Below are 15,286 nucleotides of genomic sequence, written 5' to 3' on the forward strand. Positions count from 1 at the left end.
GATGGGCCCCAAATAAAACATTTTACTTAGGTTTGTACAGAGTTATGTGATGGGCCCCTAAAGATGATTATGTTTACGAGTAGATGAATTGTTATGGCAAAGGAAGAAGTACCACTAGGATATTTTATTAAGAGTCAGTATACATTAGTGTATGCACACTCTGAACAACTACAGTTACCCATTATGCAGCTAACCATATCTTTCTTGGGGCAGTTTCCTTTTATATGTCATGTATTTTTGGAAACAGGACAGTACAGATTGGTGTTAATGAGGTTCTTTTTGCATTATCAAGCTGTAAGCTGTGCTCATATGGCAGTATTAAGCTGTATTTCAACAGTACATCCATAGTGCAATTCTGTGCATTCTTTGACTTATCAGATGCCTGCTTTACTGTGGTTTCTGCTATGATATTAGGGTAAGCAATAAATTCTGTGTGTTGGCTTTTTTTTTTTTGTATGTGTCAGATATCTAGGATCTCAACTTTCCATTATCCAAAAAGTAAAAAAAACCCATAAAATATTGAGTCATTCTAGTGTTGGTCAAGATTTAGTTCTTTAAATCCTTCTTTGATGTAAATCAGAATTTTTCACCACATCCAGCTGGTCTTTATTGCAATTGACATTTCTGATCTCAGAAAATGTTTATCCTTATAAGCTCTTGAATGAAACAGACCCATTCCAGTCCATACACACATAAAGGACTTGGAGAGAACGGGAAAGCAGTTTAAATTCAACTGAGTCAAAAGGGTTATCCATACCACAAGATGAAGGACAATCAGCTGCCTGAAACAGGAATTAGTTTCTCCTGTTCTGTATGGCTGCTCAGCTTTTGCCCTGCTTTGTCATCTCTTCCCTCACTTCAAGTGGCTAGGCCCTCAGGGCAAGGCTTTGATATCACTTTCCTGTTAAGAAGGCATTTCAGAACCACCAAAGAACTTTGAAATTTTTACAGATTCAGCTTCTTGAGATTCCTGTCATGTTTTATAATGGTGACAGGTAACAGTTCCAAATGCTGTCTCATGAAATCCCATTCAAAATTTGCATTTCTTGGATTGCATTTAATTTCTCTGCCTTGCATGACCGCTAGATCTTGTTATATACTTTGATGATGTTATAATGTCCAATATTTGTTAATGTTTCGATCTTTGTATGCATTATATGTTTATTTGGAGCCTACACGTATTTGACTTTGTGCAGCATCTACTGTTGCGCCTATTGTAAAGTGAGAAACTGCACTGTAAAACTCTATTGTTAATAAATTTCACAGTGGTAACTAGGTTTGTGGTTACCCTCCAGTCCTAAACAGATTCCTAAGTTCTACCATTTTCTGAAAACTGCAGTGTTTGTGATTAACATGGGTGATATATAATATAGCTTACATTTTGGAGCTATTATCTCATTATGATATTGTTTGACAGTTTTGAAAGATTACCTCTACATGCTGCTGACATAACTGGAGCTAGAAGAAAGGAGGCAAGAAAGTGTTCCCATAAATCATCAGCCTTCATTTTGCAGGCTTTTCATCAGATGTGTACAGCTTGTGTTTTGTTCCGGTAAACTCGGCTGTACTAGACACCTATAGACTAGAGGCGTCTTAGGACACTGGTAGATGCCACACAGTCGATAGCAGAATTGTTGTGGTTGAAGCCTGCCGCCATTCTGGTAACGATCGATGGTCGCAGGGTGTGAAGATTGTGATTGGTGACGGACACGGCGCCTCGACCTGCTGCCACCGGCAGCCGTCACCCATAGGCACCAGGCCACGCTCGCCTTATCGTGGACCGCACTTTGGCCAGTAGAAGGCTGTTCACTCGTGCAGTGAATGGAGTAATGAAGGCATAAAGCAATGATGATGACTCACACTAGCTCTCAGCGCTTCATTGAGAGCGTCGTGTTGTCAGCCGGCGTGCTGCCCCGCGCTGGTGCTGTACAGCAGTGTGCCGCCTAGAAGCTGGGAGAGCTCTGGGCAGCGCCTTCCTCCTCTCTGTACAATCAGTTTCTTCTTACTCCTTCAAGGCCGAAAGAGTAAACTCAAAGGGCTGGTGTCAAGGTGAGTAACTCGTAATCGACCTTATCGACACCACATTAAGAGTACAAGCCCTGGCCATACACAGGCGGTAGCGTGCTTTATGACCTGAACACCAGTGTATAAGACCGCTGTCTGCCAGGTCAAATATTACGAGAGGTAGCAACCCTCAGTTTAATCTCCGCCTTGATAGCTAGATTTTAATCCACCCAGGCTTACCCTCCCATCGTTTTTCTCCATTACCTACCTCATTTGAGGACTCTATATTTATAACCAGCAGTAGATTGTGAAGCGCATGAGGCGCATGGTGTGGAAAGGACGGCAGACAGGCAGCATTGTTTATGATCTGCGGGTCCTAGGTCAGCTGGTGCAGTACTCTTCTGTTCGTGGCTTTTAGAAAGATGGCCGTGTTGATGCTTTTGCTGCTTAGTGTGTGTTGTGGGTCCGCGGGAATCCACATATTCTGCTTTCATATTTGAGTGAAAATAAGATTCACTGACTTGGGATCATCATCATGTCATCATGCCATAGTCTTCTCTTCCTTTTTCCTTTCCCCTGTCGGCAAATTTGTTTTTAAGAAAGTTGTTTTCATGCATCAGTGCAGTGGCATAAATGTATTATCGCGCATGGGAGGAGTTGTTGCTAAGGTCTGCAGGACGATTTTTGTGGAATCACCGATGTGATTAAGTTTACTTTCCGATTTAGTGACTGGTCGTTTGCATGTACCATTTCTTTACCTTTTGCCGAAGTGAGGGTACTCCCGTTGCACGATATGTGAACTGCTTAAACTCAACACCAAGTGCATCAGTTACAGCAGAGAGGTATAACGTCTCTGGTTACAGCAAGTGTCTTTGTTAGGTAGCAGGGCACCCGTTTTCTGGCCTCAGGTTTTAGTCTCCCGTATGCAAGAGACAAAAGGCGTTACAGCAACTTAGAAATGAAAGGCAGTTTGCTGTATCAGCCTCCTGTGGTTGTAGGAAGAAGGATTCATTTTCCAGTATTCCCAGACTTTCCTCAAACTTAATGGGACCGAAGTATGAAGTGAGGATACTTCGTTACCCGGGGGGCGAAATGGGTAAATCAAGGACAAGCGTGTTGCCACCGCAAAAAAAAAAAAAAAAAAAAAAATTGTATCTTTGCCGTTGCTGTATAACTACGCCGCCAGGGTTTGGACACCGCTTTATAACTACGAAAATAAGATGAATGTCCATGATTTCCACATCTTGCCTCTGGACAACGATGCATGAGGCAAATATACTATAATGACATATAATGACGTTTGCTCTACGTTTAGCAGGTTTGATTTTGTGTACATTCGATGCCGTGAGCTAGGTTGTATTGGTTGTAGTGTCGTTGAACCGTGTACTAGCCATGTGGTCAGCGGACCTGTACTAGGAGCGATTGGCTGACTTGCATTGGAAAATATTAAAAGGGGCTTGTGATTTTGAAAGGGCGGGCGTGGGAAAAGCCTAGTTTTTCTCGTAGCAGCTCTCGCTGGCACTGCTGGCTTGGTCAGATGAAAGAAAGCAAGGCTTTCGTTTTGATTGCAGCAGCTACGGCCCAGCACGTCGCTACCGCTGCGTCCGCCGCAGACCAATCAATAGGCTGTTACTGAACTGTGGGCAGTGTGGACCAGCCTGCAGACAAGTGGCCTTTTCTGTCTTCTCAGTACCGCAACAGCACGCCGTCCCTCGCCTTTTTCACAGGCTGTTTGTAACTTCTGGCATTGTTTCATTGGCAAACGACGAGCTTTTGGTTGATGCCGGCGATGTGTGATCGTGCATACGCTGCTGCTGCCAGGCCACCCGATCATGCAGCCCGAGCCAAGAGTCGCCGCCCTTGGAAGTGGCCGGTAGTGTAGAGCGGGCCGCCTGACGCAAATTGTGGGAAATAATGTCCCAGTGGAGGAAGTGGCTGGACCTCGCAGACAAGGGCGATGCCGTTTCGGAGGGTGGGCACTCTGACGATTCTCTGGGAGATACAGCCGAGGACGAAGAAGAGGAAGAGGGACAAGAGGAAGAATCGGGTTCAGAAGACAACATCGTGTGTTTCGGTCTGGGAGAAGATGATAGCGACGAAGTTGCGGAGGATGAAACAGATGGCAACTTGCTAAAAGGTTGGTAAGGCATTTTGTCTGTAGACTCTAATCTAACGGCAGGAGAGCAAGTAACCATGTGTATGTACATGTGCATGTGCATCGGCCCTTCCACGCTCTGCTGTGCCATTGGCTTGTGTTATTATGATGAGTGTGTGTGAGGGCGCGTATAAGAAGACCCTATTTTTTTTTATAGCTGTCATGTGTGCGCGTAAAATATTGATCACTGCAGACAAGGTTAGACCAGTGTATTCTCTTGCCTCTTGTCCTGTTCGTGCACTTTGATGTGCATCCACGGAGGAGACAAGAGATCTTGGTGTACTGTCTCACCGGACTGGGTGCAGATGCCACACGGGGGATTTTTTTTTTTTATGGACCTTAAGGCACAGTCGGATGCACTTGAAACAGTTGGCGGGATATTATCTTGTACCTTTAGAGTATCGGACATGCCAAGACGTCCGTATGCTACAGGCACACAAATATACGCACATGCAAACTGTCGGCCTACCTCTTTCTTCCCCTCACCCCTACGACCCCCCCCCCCCAAAAAAAAAAAAAAAAAACCCTGCCGATAAGTAAATGTAGAAAGGCTGAGTCTCTGAGAGCAAATATCAGAGCGATTAAAGTAACGAACAGACGGTCAGGGAGGCTCCGAACAAATACACAAAGAGATCTTTTTCATCATTCAACACCTCCCCCAACCCCAACTTTTAAATGGCAAATAGGGAAGAATGGGAGTCACACCTGTTTTTCCTTTATCTGAGCTACAGTTCCTTGTAAGAGTTGATTTCAACAGGTGAGAATTTCTTTGCATGAAATATTGAATAAGTTTGTTATAATAAAATTAGGGTTAATCACTTGGGATTTAAAATAAGAAATATTTGACCACAAGACACTGACCTTGCAAAATGTCGCTTTTTCCTATTGTTAGTCGTTCCTAGTTCAGTTCTTTATTCCAGTCCCATCATACGTTTATGTGATGCTGTAAATGTGGCCACAGTAAACACTTTCCTGTAGAAGTCAGCATCTGGCGATTTTCACATGTTGCTAATTTTTGCTAACAGCTAGCATTCAGCAAGCGGCTTAGTGTATCATCAGGCTGCTGGTAATGACCGCCAGTCTTGGGAGTAACGGTACCGCAGGCCATGGTCTGGGCGTTTGGTAGCAGACAGATCTGTATTGATTGTGTGGGTACTTCCCCAGACTGGGTACAGCAATAGGTCAGGACTACTGTAATATTGGACAGAGTCAGGCGTCATACACTCATGTCCCCTTCCTTTTCTAACCTTTAAAACCAAGGTCCAAAACTAGACATTTTTTCAAAAAAACACTTAAATGTATTTTGTTTTTGTTTTTTTGTTTTTTTTTAAAGATCTTGCAGTCATTAAAAAGGTTACTAGAATAGCTGATTACAGGTAAAATAAGTCTGGTGGAGCACCAGTAAAAGCAGAAGCCAAGTGTATGCCATTGTTAAATATGTTGCTGAGGTTATAGTTTTTGAAGCAGCTTTGTTATTTATCAACAGAGACCAGCTCTGAAGCAGTACTTGATGCTTCAGGCAACAGCATGGCATTATTAATGGTACTAGGTATATCAGTAACATTAGCGAGGCTTACATCAGTATTAAATACATTGCTGTCAATAATATATTTTCAGCAGTCTATTTGCTGTTATTAAAGCAGGAAGTGATTTGCGATGCTTATGTTATTTAAATATTCACCAGTCTACCATGATTTTGAGTTTTTCATGAGAATTCATGTACAACATAACCCCAAAATACTGTCAGCTGGAATGTCCACCATATATGCAGTGCCTCAAAACAAAATTTGTTAACAGAAAAGTATCTTCATATTAAATGTGTTATCTTCTGCTTTGCACAGCTGTCAGTGAAAAGTGTTGAATCCATAAAACTGATAAGTAATATCAGAAGATTTTGTAAAAATATTGAACAAAAAGTTTCACTGTAAATACAGATAAAACCCTTGGTTAATATTATTTGTCAATCAAATTGCTATTAATGCACACACAAAATAATGTAGGATGTATAAATGTATATTTGCCAGAACAGTTCTTTTACAATGTGACAACTATGCTATTAGAATATATGCTTTTCTTACTATGAGGGATTTGCTGTTTTGATTTCTTTTATCCACTAATGCATAAAAGCATGCAAGCACAACACATTATGAGTAAGACTAGAGAGATTTTTGACAGGGAAGTTATATTACTTAGTTGATGCTGCATATGGTCAGACAGCAGTAACACCTGGCTTAAGTCCAGAAAGAATTTAACAGGAACTTTGCCAAGTCATGATCAAGCAACTAGGATGCTTGGAGATGCTGGCATTCTCTGCAGTATTATTTCAGAGCAACAGCATGATGGAGTCATTGTACTTCACTCAGATGCTAATGAGCTTATGATCATAAGCATGCTTGCATATATGCTGCGTACCTTTGTTATTTCATTTGCTGGGATTGAGTTAGGTTTTAATATATTTCAGATGACTTGTTTGGGAAAAGAGGAACAGGTGCTACAGGTAACAGCAGCCTGTGTGAAGAAAATGATAATAGTTTTGAAGATGATGAAGATGATCCTGTCCAATGTGAAACTGATGCCGACACAAACATTATATGTAGCTCAGCCACTGTGGCCATGGTAGGAGCAGATAATCGAGCAGTATATGCCCTGATGCAAGAGCTTGATCAGGAAAGGTGAGCAAAAAGTTTTGCTGAAAATGGAGGAAAATAAGGGGTAACATGCTCAGGCCTCAGACGATTGTGTGTGTGTGCTAGAGAGGAAGAGAAAGAGATGAATATCTTGGATTTTAAATATCTGAGGGAGGTTTTTTGGACATTCTCCCTCTGTGCTGCTAAGCAGTGGAACTCTCTTCCACATCACATTCGCCACTCAGACTCCAAGGCTTCATTCAAATGCTCTCTGAAAATATATTTTTTCACAAATTACTACCCCTGAATTACTATTCTTAACTTCCTGGCAATACTGTCTGTCATGCTAACCGTAATGTAATGATTCCATCTTACACTGTTTATCCCTTCATAACTTCATCCATTGCTTTACATTTTACTCTTGTACCTCAGTGTGTCTGTACGTTCACTGGCTGTTATCTTTCATTTATCATTATTGGTCTGCACAGAGAGTGTGATCTATCTTGGTTGTGATGCTGTGCGTAATAAGTTCCCATTATTATTATTATTTTTTTCTTATTCTATCCAAGTAATTATATACCATTGTTGTGGTTTTCTCCTGCATTTACATAGCCCTTGAGTTGTATTGTGAGATGCCATTTTTAAAATAACATTTACCATATTTTCCTGGCATCTTTATTAGGGCAAAAGTAGCATTGATCAAAAATTGTTCCACATGTTTAATAGTTTGAATGCAAACTAAAAATTGTTATCAAATATGCAAGACTACAGCTTTCCATTAGATAATTATAAAAAATCGGTGAAACAATTAAGTCATTGCCTTTGTCTACTGCTGCTTCTTCCTCACCTTTGCAGGAGCTCAATATTGAAAGAGATTGAAGCTGAAGAGCAGCACAGAAAATGGTTTTATCGGCAACTAGAGCACATCAGCAAGAAGTTGGAAAACCTGCCACTTAAAGAAACAGTTAGCATCATCTTAACAACTATCTTAAAATGATTAGCTGCCTTAAAGAACATTATTAACATTTTTTTTTTAAATCTTAAAATTGCCTTCTTTCTTAGGAGCACTTTTAATTTTTTGACACTTTAATGTTAGAGAATAGGTAGCTGTTTAGTGCCCTCTTGCAAGACTGACATACACCATATCATTCGCTTAGAAATTTTCAAGATAATAGCATACATTTCGAACTCATTTGTCCTGTTTTGTCTTCATGGTTTTGCAGTATAGCTTGCAGACAGATATGGCCCGGCGTCAACTGGAGTATGAAGCACAACAGGTAAGGAGTGCTATGACAGAGAAGCTTGGCACCACTGAGCAGGCATCACAGAGGCAGGAGGCTCGTCTGCAGCGTATCCGCTCCATTGAATCACAGATGATGCAGCTGACACGCCAGCAGCAGAAGGTGAGTTGACTTGGGCTTGTACAGCAATACTTAAGTGATCACACCTTAATTAGGAGTCATGCTGATGTCTTTGGTATGGGATGTGTGTCTAATGTATCCACAGTACAGTGTTTTCTTCTGGTTGACATTTTTTATAACAGATTGATGGGATACCATTTTTACTGTTTGTATGTGTACATGAAGTTGGACATGTGTGCATTTATCCACATACCAATGAAATTGTTTTCAGAAGACTGCTGTAGATGTGACATTTAAAGAGGCAGGAACGTGTACTTCCTTAACAAGAACTGTGAGTTTTTTATCATTTCTTGAGGGGGAAACAAGGAAGTTAGCTATGTGCTTTAACTTCTTTATTAATTATGCTTTTAAACTGATACAAATAGTATTTTTTATCCCTGTCTTTTTTCTCTATCAATGCATGGCACATATATTTAGTTCTGTCAAAATAATATTTTCCAGTGGTTAAATACACAATGAATTTACTGGAAACTTATGGTGTTCTGCTTATATAATTTGTAGTTTTGATTTCATGCTCTCAGTACATCCTGAAGTTTTATAGTCACTGATATAAAAACCTATTGACTAGGTAAGAGAATAGATGCATGGTAACTTTTTCGCATGATTATCTGCTGAGACATCAATAATGTACCTATTTAACGTTTACCAGAGTTACAAGCTTTTAAAAACTTCCGCTACTTCCTTTACCCAGATGTTTGTAGTTGTTCCCGGTCAAGAAAATGGGGGTTATACGTCAGATCGAAGCGTTTCCAAAGCAGCAGACGGTCACTACCGAGCAACTATTGCCACTCAAACTCCAGATGTGACCTTGACCCATCCTCAACATTGCCAGGAAACACAGTTAGGGTTTGCTGCTGGCATACCTCTCAGTGCTGATATGTCTTCAGTCATGTACCATGGAGCATGGCCTATACACAAAGGTGCATCTTTATTGTTATTCACCAGCATGTACTCCTTACATGCTAGTTCAGTTTTATTTTTGTGGATACGAATGTCTTACCAATTTCGCTTCAGTATACAGATTTTAAGAAATGCAAGGGTTAAGGTTGCTGGAAATTATTTTGTCAAGTCTATAGTATGTAGTGAGGATGCAATGATGACAGTGATATCATTAGAACGGTCACAAGGATAATCTTATCATGGTTAACTGGGATTGTTACTTTTATCTTCAGAAGTAGGAATGCATTTTAAACTGATTATAATTTTTAATGCATGTGCCTTTAGAAGTGGGAGTACATGGAAGCATTGGTGGAACTGGCGACCTGGCTAGTGTAATGAGTTACAACTCCACCAACACCAGTAGCAGTCAGGGCTCAGTTAGTGCCAAAGCATCACTTCAGCCACAGCAGCTTGGCACCAAGGTATCTTCAGTCCATTGGTTTCTTTTTTTTATTTTAATGTTTAGTGGGCCTGTATTTCAGACCTCTTTGGACCCTAAGTCACATTTGGTTTCAAAATCACCTCATGCAGGGCAGAAAGTTAAAGTTGTTTGGTAAAAATAATACAGACCTTAATTGCTTAATTGCCCTTTGGGATAAATAAAGTTGTATTTTAGTTGCATCTTAAACCTTCTTTTGCCATATATTTTTTGTTTAACTTTATGATAATTTTCTGCAACTGCAATTCATTTTCCTCTTCCTTGTTATCTCTCTTCCAAAGGCTGTTAGTAACATTAATAACAGTGAAAGGAAAACTATTTCATTATTTCACCATGAAAAACAAAAGTAATTGTTTGTTCATGCCAGCTATTTATGACACAAGATGACACACATAAGTGCATTTTTCTTTAGTGCTTGCTATTTCTAACAACAACATTAGCAACAAGAAATTCTTTTAGATTTAATTTGCTGTTAAAGGTTGAAATGGTATACTCTTTGCTGTCAATGCTGGGAACCCATGACAAAGATGACATGTCACGAACATTGTTGGCTATGTCATCATCACAAGACAGTTGTATTGCCATGCGTCAGTCTGGTAAGTGTCATGCAAACTTTTGTTCCTTGGTAATATAATCAAGCCATGTTTTGAGTAAAGCTGATATCTTGCAGAATGGCATACATATTAGAGAGAGAACATCAGTGACTGTTAGTTATCACTCATAAACTGATTGAATCAGCTATCTGACACATGAATGTCACAGCCATTAGCTGTCACATGGATGCAGTTGGTTTGGTGATAATAAAGGTTGTACTTCTAGACTCACATCTAGACACAAAAATCAGAATGTTTTTAAGCATTTCTGTTAATTGGTAAAGAAAACTGTAAAAAGAGTTTTATAATTGTTGTTAAAAGTTAAGAAGTAAGATTTTCAATCATTGTAGTTGGCCTCTCATGTAATTACCACTCACACCATTCGTGTCCACTAGCTTAGCCTGCCTTAAATTATTATCATAGAGACCTGTGGTCCATCAGCAAAGCCTGCCTCAAATGATTATCATAGAGACCTACCTTGTCCATTAGCATAGCCTGCCTGTCAAATAAATACCATTGACCAAATGTGTTCATTCTTACAGGCTGTCTACCCCTTCTTATCCAACTGCTTCATGGAAGTGATAAAGACTCTGGCCTGCTGGGTAATACTCGAGGCAGCTCAGCAGCACGAGCTAGAGCATCAGCAGCACTGCACAATATTGTTCACTCAAACCCAGATGACAAGCGTGGGAGACGTGAGGCGAGAACCCTTCGCCTTCTGGAACAAATACGAGCTCACTGTGACCAGCAGAGAGGAGAGGCAGGGGAAGATGAGGAGGAGGAGGGAGGAGCTGGTAAGAATGTGACAGTCACTGGTCTGTGTGTGGGTGTCTCTACACCATGTGTGACAGTTACTGGTCTGTGTGCACACCAATGTGTGATGGTCAATGCTCTGTGTGTGTCTATACCAATGTTTGTCACTGGTCTTTGTATGCATTTTGAAGTTACGATCAGTCTAGCTGAATCACTTGTTCCAAGTGGAAGATGCTGGATATTCTTGGAGTTATAGGAAGTCACGTTTACATTGCACTGCGTTAGGAACTTTTATGTAATCATGTTTGATATTTTCTCTGGATATCAAATGAATTGTAAATATTGCCAAAATGATTTTTCAACAGGAAAAGATTAGTGTCATCTGTAGCAATTTTTTGAGTTGTAGCAGTGTGTGGTCTGACATAGTTTGAGAAAGGTGTATGTGTAATCAGTTATTTGAGATGTTTTCAGTGGCCAAGTCTGGGGACATTGACCACCATCCAGGACCAGCAATTGCTGCTTTGATGAAGCTGTCCTTTGATGAAGATTACCGTCATGCTATCTGTACTCTTGGTAGGATTTATTGATCCTGTTCATGTAATAGGCCGGGAGGGATTCATTCAATATGTGAATGATGTGTTAAGAAGTATACAAAACTGTTAATCAGTGTGAAGATGGAAAAAATGAGGAACAATGTCTGGCAGTATAGTGTTTATTACAGAACTGAATAATTAAATAGTTGTTTGGTTTTGATTATCTAAGCAGTCTTGTCTATTTTCAAAATCTCTTTTTTTCTTTTTCTTCATGTTTATGTGGCCATTTAATTTGTGTAATTTTGTGAACATGCATTTGTGTTCATGGATATATATATCTGCATTCATTTACTTGTATGCACACATTTATGTGGATGTTGTTTATATATGACCAACAGATTACTTTTTTTTACTGGTTTATAGTAATTAGTCTCAAGTGTGTATCTTGATTTTGTCTATTTAGTGAGACAAACACAGTGTTATTAATTGTTTGTTTTACCTTGTAGGAGGTCTACAGGCCATTGCAGAGCTGCTAGAAGTGGACCACATGGTACATGGCATGACCAGTGAACAGTACAGTGTAACAGTGCGGCGCTATGCCTGCATGGCCCTCACTAACCTCACTTTTGGTGATGGAAAAAACAAAGCTTTGCTGTGCACCATGCACAAAGCCATGGAGGCTTTGGTTGCACAGCTACGCTCCCCTAATGAAGATCTCTGCCAGGGTGCTGCAAGTGTTCTGAGGAACCTATCCTGGCGTGCAGATCTGGCCAGCAAGAAGACTTTGAGGGAGGTGGGTGCTGTGACCACGCTGATGGAAGCAGCAATGAGTGTTAAGAAGGAGACAACACTTAAGAGCATTCTGAGTGCATTGTGGAACCTTTCGTCTCATTGTTCTGAGAACAAAGCTGAAATTTGTGCCGTTAAGGGAGCCTTAGAGTTTCTCGTGGGACTTTTGACATTCAAAAGCCCTGGAAAAACTCATGCTATTGTGGAAAATGGTGGGGGGATTCTGCGTAATGTGTCAAGTCAGATAGCAGTCAGAGAAGACTATCGTCGGATCTTGAGACAAAAAGGATGCCTACAATTGCTGTTGTCACAGCTTCGTTCGACCAGCCTGACCATTGTAAGCAATGCTTGTGGCACTCTGTGGAATTTGTCAGCCCGATGTGCTGAGGATCAACAGCTTTTGCGGGAAATGGGTGCTGTCAGCATGCTGCGTAACCTTGTGCATTCCAAGCACCGCATGATTGCTATGGGCAGCAGTGCAGCATTGCGCAATCTTCTTTCATCGGCAGGCCCAGGCAAAGGACTTGATTGTGACCGAGGTGCTAATGGCAACCGCCCAACCCTTTCAGCACGAAAACAGCGTGCACTGGAAGAAGAGTTAGATCAGAATCTTGCAGAAACCTGTGACAATGTGGAAAGTCCCAGAGACAGCCCAACAGACACACAGAAGTCTGATGCAGACAGCAGACGTTTTGTCTATCCCTTTGATAGCTCACAGATCAAGTCAGATGAGGATCCACGCCGAACATTACACAAGAGACAGGTGATGACACGCTGTGGCAGTAGTGATGGAGCAGAAGGGAGAATTCACTCACCACAGCGTGTCCCACGTGCCAGCAGTCAAGACAGTGTGAGCAGCACCCATTCTGACATTTCACATGATCGCACACGTGTTCATAACATGTTAGCCAAAAGCTCCCATCTTTTACACCGCCGGCAGTGCAGCTCTCTAGAGCGCAAGAAAGACTCTGTGGGTGTTCTCCACAGAGTTAGTTCTGATAACAGCTGTGTCACAGCTTTAGAGCGACAGAAGAATGGGGACCACCAGCCTCGTGTTGGACAGTCTAGTCGCATCATGCAGTACATGCAAGAGGTTGCCATGCTTGCTGATCTGGATTCTGATTCAAACCAGCAGTCCCATCACCAGACAGATCACTCTGGAAACACTTCTGGTTTCATCCTCCAGTCACGCCCCTTTCCTAGCATGAACAATCCCCAAAGAGTGTTGTTAGAACAATTTACGAAAAACACCTCTAGCATAGGAACAGGTGGTGGTGTCACTGTCAATCCTATTTATTGCAAAAATGAAACAGGTGGTGATTCTGATGGCAGTGAAGAGCCAGTGAACTATAGTCTTAAGTACCAAGATATTAATCCAAACCTTTATTCAGAACCATCAAATATGAGGAACAATATTGTGCAGGGTAACTCCCATGGACATAGTGTGACCATCGGTGCAAGAGGACCCACTGCTGACACTTCTAGGTTTCATCACAGCAGCCAGGAAGCAGCATCTGCTCGCATCCCAGGTTATACAATGGGTAGTGTTGCCCCTACTGGCATTGGTGGTGTAGGAAGTCGGATGCCTTGTCAAGTTCCCAACATGGCACACAATCACTTCCCTACTCCACAGCCTTTCCAGCAACCTCTTCTGCAGCACCATTCTTCCCAACCTCTTCCACAGCCTTGCTCATACATACCTCGCCATCGCAATGTAGGTGGGCATCAGCCTATTTCTACCCATTTCTCAACTTATGCTGAAACTGATCTCGATAGTTTTGATGACCAGCCAACAGACTTCAGCCTGCGTTACTCTGAGGAGCACTCTGATGACCAAGATCAGCCTGTCAACTATAGCATTCGCTACCGTAACGAGCCCGATCCACACTGTGTGGAGTGCAAGTATGAAGAGGCCCGCCGCACCAATGACAGGCTGGACCAGGGAGCTAATGATGATCAGGTCCTGACATTCTGTACAGAAGGAACTCCTTTCTTGTCCACTGCAACCTCTCTCATGGACCTGACAGCCAAGCAAAAGGAGGAAGAGGATGATCCGAAGGAAGCAGAGAATGATGAGGATGATAACGATGGTGGCAGGGATGAACTGCATAATTTCAGCGCTCAGTATGGTGAGTCAGAACACACTACAGAGGATATGCATGAGCGGCATCAAAGGGTTCCTGGAAGGGCTTTTTCAAGCAGCAAGCCCCATTGCACCACTGGTGCTCACCAGCAGTCGGCTTACCACGGCGAGGATGACAGTGTCCCGGCTGACCAAGTCAAAACATACTGTGAGGAGGGTACCCCAGTATGCTTCTCCAGAGTCAGCTCCCTTAGCTCCCTACACAGCAGTGAGGCCAGGGACAGTCAAGATCATGGGAAGCAGATGGTGCTCCAGAGCATTGATGAAACGGAAAAGAATGATGCCATGTCAACATCTGTCATAGAAAACAAGAATGCTGCCATTAAGACTGCACTGGTTGACAAGGACACAAGGTACATAGTGTTTGTTACATATTGTGTAAACGAACTTCTGTATATTGTTCATATCCTACATTAGTATTTGCTAGTGTAGTGTAACCTGAAAGAAATTCATGAATTTTTTTTTTAATGCTATAGCTGCTTGTATTCTTCACCTCTGTAATTCCCTTAATAATTCACTTTATGAGATTGAAAGGGTTGCATCCTATCTTAGAATAAATTTAACTCAGTTTTATATTTTTTAATTTGGTTTTTAATTTCCTACACAAAACTGGCCTTGAAAGATGCATAAGAAAGAGATTCTTGTTTAGAAAGGACAAGTGTTCTAGTGTAACCTTTTAGTTCTTTTTGGAATTTTTTACACCTTCACAGTGACTGAAAAGGTTCTGTGCAAAGCACTTATAGCCTGTATTGACACTAATAATATGCACAGTTATGAAGAGATACAACTCTTTAATCAGCACAGATAGAAAGAGCCAATTTATTTGGTTGAAAATTGTTTTTGACAAGGGGGAATGCCTTGACATGAAGGTGACAAATTTTTGTTGATCA

At 41.5% G+C, this 15,286-nt stretch overlaps 1 protein-coding gene across 8 annotated transcripts in view; it reads left to right on the top strand.

Moving 5' to 3' along the window:
* Positions 1-15,286, top strand: part of LOC112558128 (adenomatous polyposis coli protein-like) — a 40,413-nt gene that overhangs the window by 12,897 nt on the left and 12,230 nt on the right. For 3 of the 8 annotated variants that reach the window (XM_025228347.1, XM_025228349.1, XM_025228351.1), the window contains exons 2-12: positions 3,576-4,141; positions 6,621-6,831; positions 7,642-7,750; positions 8,010-8,189; positions 8,419-8,478; positions 8,899-9,127; positions 9,432-9,568; positions 10,064-10,181; positions 10,721-10,972; positions 11,403-11,504; positions 11,971-14,749. In XM_025228347.1, the coding sequence (XP_025084132.1) occupies positions 3,919-4,141; positions 6,621-6,831; positions 7,642-7,750; positions 8,010-8,189; positions 8,419-8,478; positions 8,899-9,127; positions 9,432-9,568; positions 10,064-10,181; positions 10,721-10,972; positions 11,403-11,504; positions 11,971-14,749 (4,400 nt within the window). In that variant the 5' untranslated portion in view covers positions 3,576-3,918. The other 5 variants (XM_025228345.1, XM_025228346.1, XM_025228350.1 and 2 more) reach the window with 4 other exon arrangements.

This window comes from Pomacea canaliculata, linkage group LG2 (genome assembly GCF_003073045.1).
Source record: "Pomacea canaliculata isolate SZHN2017 linkage group LG2, ASM307304v1, whole genome shotgun sequence".
Taxonomy (NCBI): domain Eukaryota; kingdom Metazoa; phylum Mollusca; class Gastropoda; order Architaenioglossa; family Ampullariidae; genus Pomacea; species Pomacea canaliculata.